The following is a 17151-nucleotide window of genomic DNA, read 5'->3' as shown; positions in this document are numbered from 1 at the left end:
GCCCCTTCCATGATCCAGATGTTCCTCTGGCCTAAGTGACAACACCTTCCCCGTGCACCAAGTGGAGCTGCTGTAGCCCCTGGAAATGAATGGGTAGAATAAACATGGGGGTGTAACTTGGGCCCAAGCCCCAGAGACAGTGGCTCTTGGCTGGGTGCCCTGCCCTTGGTTGAGTGGGAGCAAGTGCCTGTTTGCACACCGGGTGCCAGGGCAGGTTGGGAGCCTTTCCCCAGAGCTCCCTGCTGAGCTGAGATGGGTGTTCTCTGTGGGCTAAGGTAGCAGCTGGGGAGCTGACACCAGGCACTCCCCAAACGCTGGCACTGGCAGTCAGGAGCAGCCAGCCTGGATGCTGCCCCAGTAACTACATGCTTTATGATCCTGGCCTCCTTTGAGATCTGCTACTAGCTAGCACCATGGGAGAGCAAGGCCCTGGTGATATACCTGGAAGGATCCTCTTCCATGTCGCTGATGCATTACTGTAACACACAGCCCTGTCCAGCAGAGGGCACTATCTTGAGTTTGATTTACAGCCCCTGGAAAAAGCCCATCCACCTCCCAGGTCCCCTGCACTGCACAGCCCAAGCAAGCAGCTCCCCTGCCTGGGCTTGAGCATGGAGCTTCCCTGTCCAGTGGTGGCTGGGAGCCTGGGGAGAGGGGACTCAGGAGGAGCCCTGCACACTGGCTGGGGAGGTAGCAGTAGCTGACAGCACATACAGCAAAGGTGTTTCCTCTCTACTCCCCTCTGTCCTCAGCCCTCTCTAACCCCCCCATGTCTGGCTCATCCGGGGTGCCAGCCAGCCCGTGCCACATGATGTAGTAGACGCTGCAGTAGACGGGTGACTTGTTGGGGTTGCAATAGGCCTGCTCCGGCTTGAGAGAAGCGAAGGGATTGGCTCCGTAGCCTGTGATCTGGGTCTCCAGCTCTGTCAGGATTTTCAGGGAGTACTTCAGCTCCTGCTAGCTGTTGGGAGGGCATGGGGCACAGTTACCACACTGCCAACCTCACCTCAGCCCTGACCCTCAGAAACCTCCTGGGATTTGACCCCTGCCAGAGTAAAACACCAGGGCCCTGACACTGCACCAGGAGACTTGCAGTGTGAATTTCCCCACAGCAGTGCCCCATCAGTGCCAGCTGGGACTCCAGCATCGTGCACGTTCTCCACAGCAGTGCCCTGTCACTGCTTGCCAGGGCTCCAGCAGCACCACCGTCACTGCAATGCTGACAGTGGCAGCTGCCGAAATGCTCCCTTAGCAGTTTAAAACACAGTCATGCGCTAATAGCCAAATATAACCTGTTGTTACAAGGTGACTTGCAACAAGCTGACTGGTTCAGAAAGCAGACATCTCATGCAAATGACTCTGGGGCACAGGACAGCAGAGCCCCACATGTACTCAGCCCCCCAGGGGAAAGCAGGGGGAAGGGCCTTTCTTACGTGTAGACAGTGAAGAGGGTGGGGATCTTGTAGTCCCGCAGCAGCAGCAGTGTGGGGAGCCAGCCTTGCATCACATCCAGGCAGGCATGTAATCCTGCAGAGGAAAGGACACCAGACAGCTTTGACGCCTGATCCCCTGCCCAGTGAGGCCAATAGCAGTCGTGCCTATGGTGTCACTGGAAGCAGTCTGAGGCCCTTGCTGTGGTAGGCGCTGAAACTGCATGTGTGCTCATGCTCAGACATACATGCACTGCCACCCCATTGTCCCAGCCCCTGCATAGCATCATGTTTCCAGGAGGCCCTATTCTCCTCGCCTTGCAAACAAGTAGCTTCCATGACTTCACTGTCTCCTACAAGGAGGGGCAGGCACAACAAGCCCCTGGAGTTTTCCCACCAGGGAGCAGTGACAAGGAATGATGTTTATGCAGCTGCCTCACCTGCTCCCAGCTAGGACACCCTGAATGGAATGAACTCACGGGTGTGCAGTGTTTTAGGAGTGGGGGTTTGAGAAGCATTCCCAGCTTGTGAGTCATTGGGGATTTCACGGGCTCCCTCTGGCTCTACCAGGCCGGACCTCTGCTTGCAATGTTATTGTCCTGGTGCTAGCGTACAGCCAGCAAAATCCCATCATGCTGATTGTCTTCCTCCTATAGGAACACTGGATTCCAACATGATGCCAACAAGTTGGTCCTGGAGAACACGGCGGGTCAGCCGATCCACAGTACCGTCAAACTGCTGGCTAAGGGATAATAGGAAGCCTTTGCACTGCTATACCCTTCCTTCCAGGGCCCCAAAGCACATTACAACATCTGTGAGATAGGCAAGTAGCATTATCCCCATTTTACAGCAGGGGAAGCTGAGGCACAGAGCCATGGACCTTGCCCAGAGCCAAAATTAAAAGCCTTGGATCTTGACTCCCAGTTCTCTGTTCCAGCCAATAGCCTGGGCTTTTTATGCAATGATCTACTTGACTGCAAACAAAGGAAACTACATGTATTTTTCATTGCTTGCAACTGATGCTTTTGTGTTTTGGTATTATTGAGTCTGTTTGTTAACAACGCTAGATGCCTGCTTGATGATTTGCAGACAGGTAGAATGTGGCAGCTCGCTGCTCCATGGCGTTTACAGTCTAGCTCAGGCATAAGGCTCAGTCCATACTGAAACACTATATTGGCATAACTCCATCGGTCATGGGTGCGAAAACCACATCACTGGCTGACATAGCTATGCTGACAAAAACCCCAGTGGAGAAGCAACTGTGTCAACCATAGAGGGCTTCTGTCAACAGCGCTGACTTCGTTTGGGGAGGTGGTATCCCTAGACTGACAGAATCTCCTTCTGTCAGTGGAGGCTGCATCTACACCATGAGGCTAGGCCAACACAGCTATCGTCTCCGTAGTGTAGACATATCAGCAAGGGATGACCATGAACAGAGGGCCACAGGCCCAGATCCTCAAAGGTACGTAGGCGCCTTTGATTTCAGTCAGGTGCTTAAATACCTTTGAGAATCTGGGCCTTAATACTGAGAAACCAAGGGCTACAACAGAATAACGTGCATGTGTGTGCACACACGCACATGCCACCAAACCAGAATCTTTGGTAAAAGCCACCAGAGGGTGCCTAAATCCACAGCTTAGAAATGCAACCCCCAAACCCAGAAGCACACCAGTTACATTCTCACCCAACCTTTGTAACCTACAACTAGGATTTTCCCCTTCCTCCACCTTACGACATGCACACCCCCCTCCCATAACACATGTCTCTGCCCTACACAAAGAACACCCCAGTCAGAAATGGCTGATTTGGATTAGTCTGAGTGTTGACCCAATGCCATGTTGAAGAAAAGCATGCTTGTGCAGTGCAGGTTCTTTAGTGGATGGTTTGAGAGGGTAACACTGGACACTCTGTTTTCTTAGCAATCTCTAGCAGTGTTGACCATTCTGGACAGTTATCGACTGCGGTCTTGTTATTTAGGTGTGGTAACGCAGGAGCTCCGAGATTGTGTTTTGTTCTTCCAGCAGTTGATGTTTGAGTTAAGGATGGTTCAGTGGTTAGGGCGCTAGTCTGGGTCTTGGAAGATCTGAATTCAGTTCCCTGCTCTTCCACATATTCCCTGTGTGACCTTGGGGCACACTGCTTAGTCTATACTAGAAAGGCTTTGCTAATATAGCTATGCCAGTCAACCCTTCTAGTGAAAGACACAGCTTCCACTGACAAAAGAGTGCTTTTGCCAGTATAGCTAATCCTAGTTCCCCAAATTAAATAAGCTACACTGTGTTTGCACTAGGGCTTTTGCCACCCTAGGAAGATCATAAATAAAACCACACCCCAAGCCAACATTACTATACTGGCTAAATTTCTAGGCTAGACCTGGCCTCATTCTCTCTGTGCCTCAGTTCCCCTCTATAAAATGGGGATAAGAGCATTTCCCTGACTCACAGGGTGTGGGGTGGATAAAGCCATCCATATACCATGGCAATAGGGGCTGCATAACTAGATGGTTACAATTGCACGTTTTTGGGCTGAGGTACAGAGAAGAGGTTTCTGGTTGGCGGACATGGTTGTAGATGGCAAAAGCAGAGAGAGGATTTCACTAAAGGTTCTCTGGCTTGTTTTGGTTGGGTTGGTGATAGCTCCAACTGAGCAATGCAGGTCTTTGGTGGAACATGTAAGAGAGTTGTTTAGGTCTGGTGTGATGGGGCATCTACCTCACACTCACCCTGCAGAGTTTAATGCAGGCCAGATGGGCCAATTAACCAATTAGGCAGTTAATTAAAGAGTTAATTAACCAATTAGGCAGTTAATTAAAGGAATAGGCAGGGCCTATAAAGCCCAGGAGCTGGAAGGGGAAGAGGCTGCTGGGAAAAAGCAGACACTGCCAGAAGAAATGGAGGAGCGAGTGGGGTGACAGGCTCAGTCACTCCCTGGGAAAAGGGGAGGAGGCTTTGGGAACTGGTAGGCCCAGGAATAAAAGGGGAACCAGAAGTTGGAAGCAGCCCAGGGACAGAGCAGTAAGGCCCAGAAGAGATGGCCCAGACTGCTGAGCCGAGGGTCCCTAGGCTGGAATCCACAGTAGATGGTGGGCCTGGGTTCCCCTTCCAGCCACTGGGTGAGTGGCACTGACTATTGAGGAGCTAATCCCTCCCCCCCAAAAAAGGATAGTGACATGGCTGGAGGGCTGAGCCACAAAGAGGACGCTGTGGTTCCTGAGGCTGTGAGAGGGGCTGCAGGCGGACAGCAGAGATGGAGTGATGGTGTGCAAACCATGGACGGGGGCATAGACCTTGAGTGGCCATAATCCCCAGAGTGACCAGGAGGAGGCATCAGCCCAGCGGTGAGTGGTGCACCCCGTGACACCAGGTGAACTTTAAAACTCTGGGGCCACCTCTCTGCCTGGGTACCCCCTACACCCAACTCCAAACACCTTGCTGGCTTCTTGACCCCACTTCCTGTGAACAGATTGTCACTGCTTCTGCTGTTACCTCGCTCTCTGCCATCCGCCTCTGATTAGACCATTTCCACAGCTCCCTTAACATAAAGTATCCCCAATGCCACTGCCCCAGTCTTTTAGAAAAATACTCCTAGCCTAGCCCACTGCGCTGCCCTGACGACACCCCTGCAATGAGTTAAAAGCATTTGCCTGGATCTGACCCCTGCGTCCTCTCTCCTAAAGACCAAGCTCTGGCTTACTCTATGTAGCACCTACTGGGACGGATATATTTTCCCCAGATGTATTCCATGTCCAGTAGCTCACAGACTTATTTAGTGAGGATCTTAAAAGCACTTTTCCATAAACAGGGTTTCTGAAGCTCTCTCTTCACCCCACCCCCACACCTCCGGATTCAGAACTCGTTGCCTGAGCTAAACTCAGTGTTGATTTACTACAGCCCCAAACTGCCTTGCCATGTCCTCACTGAGCAGGAAAGCAGCAGATCAGAGGGGTTCTAAAGGGCCAGATCCTCTGCTGACTCCAGTGGAGTCAATGGAGCTGTGCTGATTTACACTGATTTTGCTCCGGATCCCTCTGCAGAGGCTGCCTTTGCTCTTTGGGCTTAGCCTTGGAGCACCATTTACTTCTGCAATGAGTTGTGCCATGGTTGAGCTTTCATATCCTAGGCCTTTCTCTTTCTTTTAAATAGAAGTGCTGATATGTTACAAACCCTTGTAATTGTCTGGCCATTTCTACATGCCCGCTGCAAGTATTTCCTGCCCTTTCCAGCCTCGATGGGCCAGTGCAGTGATGCAGGCCTCAGGTAGGCTATGCCTACTGTGAGGAGAGGCCAAGGCAAACCCATGCAATGGAGATAACCTGAAACCCTCAAAATTAGGCAAGAACATAAATACTATGAAGTAATATCAAATACTTGTTTAGGAAAATAAACTGTAAATAACCAACACAAGGAAAGAAACTTTGCCAACATGCTGTGTCACCCTCAGGGAGGACTCAACTCTTCCCCCTCTGGCTACAAAGTCTAGTTTCACCCCAGCCGTCCTGACTTCTCTGGCTTGTGATGCTCTTTTGAGCCGATGCTGCTACGACTGTACCTCCTTCCAGCAGGTTCACCCACAAGCGACAGTGCCTGACCTGGACAGCGATGCCTGTTCCCCAGGTGCCTAAACTGTATTCCCCAGTGATCAACCTGCCCGGTCACACGCTCTGTGCCCATCCCCTTGCATACAGCCCTTCATATCCAGCTTCCTCGGCAAATCTTTTTACCCTAGTGCCGCTGCCTTCTTTAACCACCTTCCAACGGCCTCCTCTCCGGCGGAATCCGAGCCCCCTCTGCAGCTCGAGCTGCCCTCTCTCAGGGAGGTCTATCTCCCCATCAGGGCAGCATTCTGTGCTGCTGCATCACAGCTGCAGGCTCTAACGCTAAGCCCAACTGCAGCAGGGGCTGGTGCTAGGGCCAGGGTAACTATGCCTACAAACTTCCTAACCACTTGCAAACTTCCTCCCGGGCTGGATTCTCAGTTCAGAGACTGGGCTGATCCACAGGGTTCAGAGCAGGATGCGCAAGGCAGGAGAGGAGTCCCAATCTGATGAGCTGATTCAGGTCTATCTCTGCTTTCCAATGGACTGGGCTCTTGGTGACTTCCCAGGGTATCTAGAAAGCACACGGTGGGTCTGGCATATGCAGAAGGGGAAAGCGCACACCATTTTTGGCTGTGCTTGCTAGGGGGCAGCAGACATCTAGACTGAAATCTTGATAGCCTGGCTGAGCTGTGATATTAGGCCTATGAGATCTATGTGGCAGTTCGTGTGGCAGCCAGTCCCTAATGGCAAATGGCACCAAAGTTCAAAAGCAATCTGACTAGGAGCTAACAAAGTACCTGGGTTTGCCTCCTCCTTTCCCAGGATATAGGCTACCAGAGCCAGTGTCTGCAGTGTTGCTGAGCTCTCAGTTCATGTCATTGTCCCAGCAGAAGGCAAATTCAAGTCACAAGGAACTTGGTTGATGATAAGAGAGCACTGGCTCTCAAAAATCATATACTGTGGCATATATGAGGCAGCAATATCTAGTGGTTAGGGCAAGGCAGTGGGAGTCAGGACTCCAGGGAGCCATTCTCAATTCTGCCACTGACTTGCTGTGTGCCCTTGGGAAAGTCAGTTAAAAAGAAAAAAAAAAATCACTTTGTGCCTCAGTTTCCCCATGTATACAATCCCTGCATTTTAAAGTGTTTTGAGATCATCAGATCCAAGGCTCTCTATGTGTAAGCCATTATAAAGATGATGTGATGAAATCTTCTGATCAGGGTTAAACACATGAAGGATCCAGCGAGTATGGTGCATTAAATACTAAAGCCTGTGGCACAATGCTTAGGAGCAGAGACAAGAAAAAAAAAAGCCAGCCAAGCTCTAGGAGGAATATACACTAAGCAAGGCCATCCTTTCCTGACACTGTCCTTTGGTACAAAAATGCTCCCAGCATATTCTAACACCTTGCTGCTGAGTCACCATGTTGCCACATGAGCCTCAGTATGTCATTGACAATGGGTCAGTGCAACAACATCATGTTGTGTAAACCCAGGAGTGTCTAACTGTCTCGCTAAGCTGGGGTTGCAGGATGCAAGCTGACCCATGCAAAGCTGGACCATGCCATCAATTCCCAGCCCACAAAGCCTGGTGGGAATTCTTCTTGCATGGTAGAAAGGAACAGTTGAAATCTTTTCAGTCGTTCTGGCCTTTAATCTCCAGAGCCTTCTTGGTATCACCATGGAGGAGATGTTGTCTTGGTGTGTTTCCCTTCTTTTTGCTTTATGTTGCCTGTAGTGGAGTGGCTGCCCCACCCCTGTATAACAGGGTTAAAAGCAGCCAACTTAGGCTCACTGGGGAAGCAGCCAAGCTGTGGCCAGGCCAGTCAGGGCCCAGCTGGCCCTGATAAGAGGGCTGGGGGCCAGGAGCTGGGAGGAGTCTCGCTCTAGCCCTGGAGCGGGAAGGGCCGGCTGCCTGGGAGCAAGGTACCTGAAGCAGAGCAGTGCTGGGGAAAAGGACAAGAGGAGGTGGAGAGCTCCAGCCTGGTAATCCCCCAGGCTGCAGGACATAGTGAAGGCTACAGAGCTACTGGGGCTGCCGAGGTGTAGCCCGGGGATAGGAAGAGGCAGCTGGGCCTACCCCATTGCCAATGGTGAGTGGCCATTACAGACTGCAGTCACCCCAGTGAGTAGGGGCTAGATGATGACTGGCAGTAGCCACTGAGGCAAGGTGGGTTTAGTGGGTTGGGGGTTCCCCTGGGAGGGGAGACCCAGAACGTGGGGCCACTGCTGTGGCAGAACCCTAAGGTAAAGGGCACCGGGGTCCGGGAGGGATACGGGGCCAGCAGCAGGCAAGACACCAACCTGCAGAGGGTGCTCCATATGCTGGAAAAGAGCTAATTCCCAGATGACCAGCAGGAGGTGCCGTGTGCCAGTGGGTCTTCACATTGCTACATTGCCCCAAGTCCTTGTCAATCTGAGTGTCCCCTACCCACTGGAAGTGGAGAAGATCAGCAGGAGGAAACCCAGCCGTGGGATGCGGTGATAACAGAGGGTGCAGAAACAAGTCACAGGAAAGGAGATTTGGGAGGGGGGGCTGTCAGGGAGGAACAGAAAATCTGAAGGGCAGCATTGATTGGGCCTAGAAGAAGAGACCTGAGGAGTGCTGCTCCAGACGGGGCCAGATGGGCAGTATCAGTGGGGAGGGCAGCACCATTTGAGACAGTAGTTAGACTCTGTCTTTGCACTTACCTGGATGAAAGCCCACCACAAGGTCTGGGCAGGCAGCCTGATGAGTCTCCACCTGGGATTCCCAGAAGTCAGGATAAAGGGCCTTGTAGCTGCTGAGATAGACTTTTCCCCTGGGTCCGAATGCTGTCAGCGGAGGCCTCATGATGGGTCCATCTACCACATTGACTCCCACCATTAGTACCTCGATGCCCTGGTGCCCAGGAAACACCCACGTCAGCTCATCATAATCCGTCACCCAGGTGTTGAGGGTCTCGATATGGGAAGCCCCTATGACATGCACTGTGACAGGCTTGGTATAGAGATCAATGTCGAAAGCGTGCAGCCCCAAGCCGATGGTAATTGGCCTGGACTGGAAGTCTGTGGTCAGCCGTTTGACAGACTCCAGCAGCTCTCCCTCCTCTGGCTTTGGCTTCCCCACGTTGGCCCAGAGGATGTTCATATGATGCCCGGTCAGTATAGCGCTCAGCTTTTCTTCCAGGTGCTCCTGCATTGAGAACCAGTCTTCCCAGCTTTTCACCTCCTAGATGCGCTTTGTCCAGGTTGCCGTGGGGAATGGGATGTCACCTAGAAGGAAAACCCCAGAAATTCTCAGCTCAGTGCTGCAGACTGCCCCAGGCTGTACTGATCTTTTCCCCTGGATAAGGGTATTATCCCTTTAAAAAGACAGTGCTTGAAGCTCTGCCATTCAGCTTAACAGGAAGTGCTGAGCCCAGAGCAGTCCCACCAGTGAACAAGGATACATTGTGTGGTAACAAAGGGGAAACAATAGGGAGATGGAGGAGCTGACTGTATAACGGAAGTCTGAACCATCTACTCTGTGAAGGATGTTGGAACCTCAGAGAACCCAGGAGTCTTCAAGCCAAACTAGGAGAGCAGCTGCAGGTATGAAGGACTCCACAAATCCCCTGAACAGTTGAGTGTATGAGGCCTAATGAGAAGACTAGAAGTCCCTGCAGCTATGAGTCCCTGTGTGTGTGCAATTCCTGGATTCTCCCTAGCTAACACTCAGTGGTATCCAGACACCACCTTGCTTGGCTTCACAGCACGACAGGGCTCTGTCAGGCTTCAAAGACAGCCCTCAGTGCTTGTCACTGATATCATGGAAACCCAGGCAGGCCACAAAGGCTGGGAGCTGGGGAGGGAACGTGAGCAGGTCTGGATAAAGTCCACCATAAGACCCCTGGCCCAATTCCCTTCTTGGTGCAATCTTCTTACCATCTGCTTGGAGCTTTGCTTCCTGCATGAGGCAACAGACAGATGAATCTGCGCTAAGACAGTCAAATGGCCTCTGGCCGCAGATGGCCCAGCCAGCTTTGACCCAATCAAAGAGGATCCCTTTACCCCTTCTGTTGAATGTAGGCAGCAAACCTACCTGTGAAGACGAGCCATTCTACCAGCCGGTCAAGAGCTACCAACCTCAGCTTCTTACACAATTTCTTGTGCACAGGCCAGTTGGCCTGTTGGCACTCTGAGTTGCAGTAATACACATTCTGGCACCTAGAGGGAGCAGGAGAGAGGAGAGAGAATATGGTGCTCCACCAGGCAGCAAATTCAAGATACATCCTAGCACCTGATAGGAGAGGACCATCAGGAGTGAGCCTGAGAGATGCCCCAAGGAGACCAATACTCAGTGCATGAGTTGATGGGCCCTCTGTGGACTGCACGGCATTCTTGCCCTCACCTATCCCTACATGTGAACATGAGACATAAATACATGAATTTATTCCTGGGGTAACTTCATCGATCCATTGGGGTTACATCAGGGATTAGTTTGGCCTTGGTGCTGTTGCAATGTCTTTCAAAGGGGCTGGTAAGAACAGAGAGCTCCTCACTTAGCAGGTGTCACCCACTGTGTTGGTACTGCCACCCTCATGCAGAAGGCAGCATCATTGGAATCATGTACAAGCTACCCACCAAGGGGCAGCTACTCCCTCTGTCCTCAGTTATACCCCCAGCAACATCTCATCCTCCATCCATGATAGCCAGAGAGTGCAGAGGTGTAGACACTGAGGGCCTGTTCTCACTGAAATTAATGGAATGACTCCCATTGACTTTGGATCCGGTCCCGAGGAATTACAAGAAAACAGATGCATGCAGCCGGTACTCAGAGGAGTAACCTCTATTATGGGGCCCCATTCAGAAGCCTAGCTAAGCTTCTATGTTAGAAGGAATTGTCCTCCTGTTCCCATAGATATTCTGGGAATATTTCCACTGGGGTAAGGGAAGGATCTTGCCCTGTGCTATGGCTTAGTCCTTGTCCTCAGCCACACACTGGGTGCTGTTGAGTACCTTTTGCATCGTCGGAGGCTTCTGGGGTCAGGGAGGGCATCGGGGAGTTTCTTGCACTCAGCACAGAATTTGAAGGTGTCCTCCATTTTTTGAAACATGTCGAAATAAGTCCGGATCCCGAAATCCATCCCCAGCTTCTTCCCATCCATGGCAGACCTGCAGGAAAACATCCAAAGTAGCAAAGTCGATGAGAGCCGAGCAGGGCACAACCGAACCTTGTCCTAGTGTGGTCGTTTCATAGCGACAAGATTGACCCAAAGATGCTGTGTAATGGAAGATGTTAGCATCAGCTCGACTTGCAGAGGGCTACTCTATACTGCTGCAGTATGAATTCATTACCACAGCTTTGAGGGCTTCTGTAGGGGCCAGCCCAAATGTTATCAATGCCCTGATGGCAGCTAGCAGAAACTGTCCTGACTGGATGCCTTTGTCCATGCTTGGTATGATCAAGGACGGTTCTGAACTGAAGGGCAGTTCTAGCCACATGTTTATATGAACTGGCAGGGCCAGGCCTCATCTGAGGACCCCTTAGGAGAGAGAACTTTATCCCTACTAGGGTATGAACCAACATGGCATGATATTTTGATCCTCTGAGAACAAGGGAGTTTAACTTTCTTTTCACTGGAAGTGGCCCTGTCAGTCCAGCAAGTTCCCCTCTAGCCAAGGGGCACATAGCATTTGCTTTGCTCTTTCCCTCAGGCCACCCAGAAGTCTAATGCTCCCAGTGACTAGTGGAGACAGTCCTAGAGGTGTCTGAGGGCGCGTGCCACGTGGGTGTTCAGGTGGTAGCACGCACCTTGTGCAGAAGTCACTGGCACCCCAGTATTACTCACTTGTATTCATCATAGCTCTTGATGTTGAGCTTCTTCAGGATGACCTGCGACAGACCAGGGACATTGCTATCCATAGCTTGGAAACCCAGGGAGTCTGTGCTGGGGCTTGTAATTACTGGTTCTTCTGCAGGCTGCTTCTCAGAGTGGCTGGACTTGGAAGTCACGCCCTTGTTTCTGTGGGACATCTCTGTCAGTGCTGGAAATCTGGCAGGCTGGAAATAAGGAGAACAAATAAAGGAGAATAACTGCGGAGGTCTTGAACAGGCTCCCCCCATCTATCCCAGACTATGGTGCCTGAGCTCTGGACACCTTCTCTTGGTATGCTGGAGATGTCCTCCCCACTTAATGACCTGCAGGGAAAGCAGCAGGGTCTGGCATGCAAATGGCTGGGAGCCTGGTAATCTGGGATCCAGGTCTGCTCTGTGTGAACTGGGGCAAGGCACTTCTCGTCTCTGCTCCTCCATTTCCCTGACTTTAAAATGGAGAAGTACTAATATCTCTCCACTTCCCTGGTGAGTTGAGGCTGAATTAATTCATGTACACAAAGCCGTTTTAAATCTCACCTGGTATGGACGTTTGGAGAAACCTGAGATACAAAATATAGATCTGGATGCTGAATTTGGGAGGATCTGACTCAGACCCATGTCTAAATGGAATGGACATATTAGGAGCCACTTCTACTGGGTGGTTTTCAACTCTCCTCTCTACAATAGCTGTCTAGATCCCCTTTCTCTTCCTCCGCCCACCTCTGACTTCTGTCAGCTCCACTTCCAACTAGTGATTTGGATCCAGTTGTTTCTTTAATCCCGGATGGGTCTGGAACATTCCCACAGCACAGCAGGAATCTCCAAGACTGGCCAGGATCCCCTTGTTCTCCCCCTGCAAATGGACTTTCTCTGCCCTCTTGGCTTGTATACCTGGTCAGAGGAATCATTTGACTATATAGCACATTGCGGGGGGGCTTTCCGGGAGGCACCCAGCTGAGAGACAGAAAATGTGGCTTCGCTCACAGCTAAAAGCATCCCAGGAGGCTAAGTACTATTGTGTATTGTGCCTTTCACACCTTGGTGTGTTGCAGACAGGCAAGGGAGGCCGGTTTTGCTGGCTTGCAGATGCATGAGACAGCCACAAGGAGGCCTGTTGGTGTTCTGCTCTGCTGTATTCTCAGACCACAGGCTTTTTGAGTCCATCCACTTCCTCAGGTGTTTGCCCTGACTGGCATTATTCGCTAGTATCGCTACCTACCTCTCCAGCAATGACTCAGCCATGTTCTTGCGTGTGAAGGGAGCTGCTCTCCTCTCTCTGCCGTGTTGCCCGTCCATTCTCTTGCCCTCTTGACAGAGAGCTGTAGATACACTGCTTGCCTCTTGGCCGCTGGTGGAAATCAGCGTGGTGGCGTGTCTGTCATCGCTTAGCACAAGCTGCCAGCACTGACTGACTTAGCCTCTCAGACAGCTCTTGCTCTGGTTCCCGCCAGCTGCCGTGACCTCTCCTCTGAAGAGGATGCCAGCAGCAGGAGGAGAGCAGGAAGCCCTTTCATCCTCTGGTTTTACCTAGTCCTTTAACAGCAGACCCCCAAATCTGCTCTGGGCTGTGCGCAGGAGGCTCTCATGGCAATCAGTGAGATCCATGTGCATCTCTACCAGCACTAAGGGTAGCTCAGCAGGTGTCTTGACCAGCCAGTGGCACAAGACCATGTCAAATGTTCTCCACGCTGGCACGCTGGCGAATGCAGTAGTGTTTTTACTGTAGCTGCATGCTGTGTGGGCAGACCCACAGTGTAAAGAACTGGTCCCGCAGGAGGAGACACGGAAGGTGGAGGAGGACACACTGTAGGAAGTCCTCAGGCTGGTTCTAGCTGGCACTGTTGGAAGGAGGTCTGTGCTAACAGTCTAGTGATCTGACAGGTTCAGGGAAGGATAAGCTTGTGGCCAAAACATGGGGGCTGGGAGTCAGGAGACCTGGGTTCTCTTTACATCTCTACCATGGACTCACTGAGCACAGGATGGCCCCTCTCTGTGCTTCACTTTCCCCATTTGTACACCAGGGGCATGGTAATGATCTCTCTCTCAGGAGTGGTTTTTAAGATTAATTTGCTAACATTTCTTGTAAGGTGCTTTGAGATCCTCAGCTCAGAAAAGGGCAGTGTGTTTTTACTTTTAGAGCAAAGGTTCAAACTTGGCCCAGCTCAGTAGTACAAAAGTTACCACCAGTTTCATACAGACTACTCATCAGATGGTAGTGTCCATGGAAAGGTGCTCCTAACACCCAAGACACCACCATAATTGGCATTTACAGCATTGCCCCCTTTTGTGCAGTCCCAACAGATAAGACAACAATTGAGTGAATAGAATGAGCTGTCTTTGTTGGAACAGGTACCTGCAGAGCAAGACTGGGGCACACTAGGAAGAGAGCTTACACCTTCCCTGCCTGTGTTGTACCTGCTCTGTTAATAGAGAGAGGACTCCGGCTCCAGGGCTGGCAATCAGGCACACTTTCCCAGCACTGAACTTGCATAGACTAAGAAAAGGTGATCTGTACAACGGGCTGGTTTCTCTTTATGATAAGCAAGTTCATTGCTGTTTCTCAGCAGGGCCTGGAGATGCATGCAGAGGTCTGGCCTAGGGGAATAACTGCTGACAGGTGGATGGTGCCTGCCTCGCTTGCAAAGCTGGTTGAAAACCAGGAAAACACTTTCAGCCCAGCCAGGTGACCTGGTTGGCGAAGAGCTGAGCCCTGCTGTCAGCCTTACAAGGGCCAGATCATGGTCCAGAGCCAGAGAAAGAACAAGTCTGGTACCCTCGATCTCCATTTGATGAGTATTAAATTCTAGGCTGTTGTTTTTCCGGCTTTATGCTCTACCCATAACCACAGCGTCTGAGCACCTACCACGTTGCTCTTACAAAGTCAATCAGCCTAATTAGGAAATGCAAAGGGAAAAAATTGATGCCACCATCAGCCAGTCCATGTTGTTTGGTTTGTCTCTGGAGGGGACAGATCATGCTTGAACTTCATGGGCACTTACGAGTTGATGGTGCTATACACCGCGAAGGGAAGGGTGTTGGTGATGGCCATGGTCTCACCTCTTTTCCATACTAGCGGCAGCTAGCCCATGAGGCAGTATTTATTGAACCTGCAAAAAGGAGGTCTAACTGCTGCGTCTGAGCATGCTCTTCCCCCATCCCATCACATACATACATGTACCAGCAGTGACATTCTGTCTACATGTGTGCTCCACAGACAGAATTCTTCCTGCATGTGTGTGTGTACCAATGCATATGCTGCTAGTGTTTATAAGATAATACTTTTCTGTGCCAGCTCCAGGGACCTGAATCTTGGGGGATATATTAACCCAAGCTCAACAGAAGCCAGTGGTGGTGGAATGGTACAAATCACTCACCCAAGGGAGCAGGGCATGGATTCTATGTGTAAACTGGGTGCAGGGGGTGGGGGTGGTCGGGAGGAGTTTGCCAGCTGGATTATTTGGACTGTCTCCCACACCACTTGACAGATGCTTAATCTATTCCTGTACCATACTGATTGCCTTTCCAACCCAGAGTAAAAAAAAAAGGACTTCTGGAGATAAGGTGATGAGGAATAAAGGAGGAAAGCGAAGGGCAGCCATGCTCAAATGTCATGGGGCAAGAAGATAGACCCAGGAAAAACCACAACCACTACCAACACAAATCTGATAGCAGTGCTATTCTGGTCCTGGGTCACCATGTGGAGTCAGCCAATCAGCTATAGGACTGGCCAGAGACCTCCTAGGAATCAAACCAAAAGCAATTATAATGGCAGGAGTGATTTCCATTAATTGTTTGCCCTGTAACTTTTCAGTCTGTATTTTGCTCCCCAAACATCCAAACGTAGCTCTCTCGAGCTAGCCAATGCTAATCCCAAGATTCTGCTCCCCCCAGGAAATCGGTGGGTACATTAATACTCAAAGCATTCTTCCAACCCAGATCAACAAAATGGTTAAAAATGCTTATTTCACTGAAACCCTCCTCACCCGGTCCTCAGCCCCATGCCAGCCAGGAGCTTGAGATGTCCAAGCAGAGAGAAAAGTGTGCTTAGCCCCTAAATATGGAGACCAGAGATTCTGGCAGAGAAGGTTATTTCCCCTCCCTTTTGAATCCTCTTAGCTTGTTCCTTGATTCATCTGTAGCTCCATTTGTCAGAAGGGAAAAACAGGGAGAAATTTAATGAGTCTAAAAACTGCTTCAGCAGGAGGAATGTAAGAGAATGCTAAATGGAGGTGACGAGAGGGGAGGAAGAAAGCAGTGCAGGGAGGGAATCTAAGGACCAGAGTAAACTTTGAGAAGTTAAACCATCCATTCCTTGAAATGACAACAGCTTACAAGGCAGACTAACCTTCTAGGTGCTTTTTCCTTGGTTCTTTCTTTCTTTCCCACTCCGTTTCTCTCTCCTTAGCTGTGGATTTCTCTCAGAGCTGCAGCTGCCTGCCTTCTCCTGGATTGTTTTCTGCTCTAACTGCAGAAATGCTAGGCTGAACCTTGTGGTCTAAGAATATCCTGCCTACTCAGACCCTGTCAAGAATTACTTCTCACTGGGTAGAATGACTGAGACATTGAGGCTTGGCTCTTAGGAGGCGCACGGGCAGAACTCTTATCAGGTCCTGACTACAGGAGCTCCAGGATCCTATGTCTCACCTGCCCCCTGCTGGAAAATATGGTATTATCCACTAACCCCATGCCAGGGAATACTGTGAATCACCCGCTTCACCACTATGCTGGATGATAGTATCACCTACCTGATCCCATCACTTCCCCATATCTGGAGTGTGTGTAGCCCACCTCACCTCTCTGGAAGAAGACAGCGCATATCATCTACCCTATGCCACTCTTTCCTCATGGCCAATGATACTGTGAATCATCCTTTTCACCCCACACCCCTCCATGCCTGAGGATGAGATTTGTAGGGCACCTGTGGCTCAGGAGCTGCATATGCGTGTTTAATTTGCTACTGTGTTTCCAGTGCAATGTGGACCCTAAAAAAATTATAGATGAGGAGGACATCCAGGGCCATGGATTTCCTTCTCCCCTGCTTTAGTATACTGCCCTACAAGATGCTATCCACTCTGCTTTTGAGGATTCTAGTTTCTCACAGCTGTGTCACATGTCCTGTAAGTCAGGTAGGGAGATCACCTATGTGTCATAGAAATAAAAGATTGTCATTTATCTAATCTATCTATCTAAATGCCAATAGTTTCATTCCTGGACCAAAGCCCTACATTTGTATGGCACTGTGTGATACTTGATGTGATTGCTGCTGGAATGGGGAACAAAATGCATTCTACTGTGTTACAAACTCTCAAGAGTCTTGCAAGCTTTGTTATTTTTCTTAAGCTGCAG

At 50.6% G+C, this 17151-nt stretch overlaps 1 protein-coding gene across 2 annotated transcripts; it reads right to left on the bottom strand.

Annotated features, from left to right (window-relative positions):
* Nucleotides 1-427: 427 nt before the first annotated feature.
* Nucleotides 428-16254, bottom strand: MSS51 (MSS51 mitochondrial translational activator). 2 transcript variants are annotated; one of them, XM_032794697.2, is made up of 7 exons: nucleotides 16151-16254; nucleotides 11780-11991; nucleotides 10947-11102; nucleotides 10030-10154; nucleotides 8658-9221; nucleotides 1434-1527; nucleotides 428-961 (listed from the first exon to the last, which is right to left on the bottom strand). In XM_032794697.2, the coding sequence occupies exons 2-5, from the start codon at nucleotides 11962-11964 to the stop codon at nucleotides 9178-9180; spliced, it is 510 nt and encodes a 169-aa protein (XP_032650588.2). In that variant the 5' UTR covers nucleotides 11965-11991; nucleotides 16151-16254; the 3' UTR covers nucleotides 428-961; nucleotides 1434-1527; nucleotides 8658-9177. The 2 variants fall into 2 exon arrangements, with proteins under 2 accessions (XP_032650588.2, XP_074925532.1); XM_075069431.1 differs by lacking the exons at nucleotides 10030-10154; nucleotides 10947-11102; nucleotides 11780-11991 and having other exon boundaries at nucleotides 443-961.
* Nucleotides 16255-17151: the final 897 nt, after the last annotated feature.

The sequence above is a fragment of the Chelonoidis abingdonii genome, chromosome 9, assembly GCF_003597395.2.
Source record: "Chelonoidis abingdonii isolate Lonesome George chromosome 9, CheloAbing_2.0, whole genome shotgun sequence".
NCBI classification, from domain to species: Eukaryota; Metazoa; Chordata; order Testudines; family Testudinidae; genus Chelonoidis; species Chelonoidis abingdonii.
This window is presented reverse-complemented; position numbering and strand designations above follow the sequence as displayed.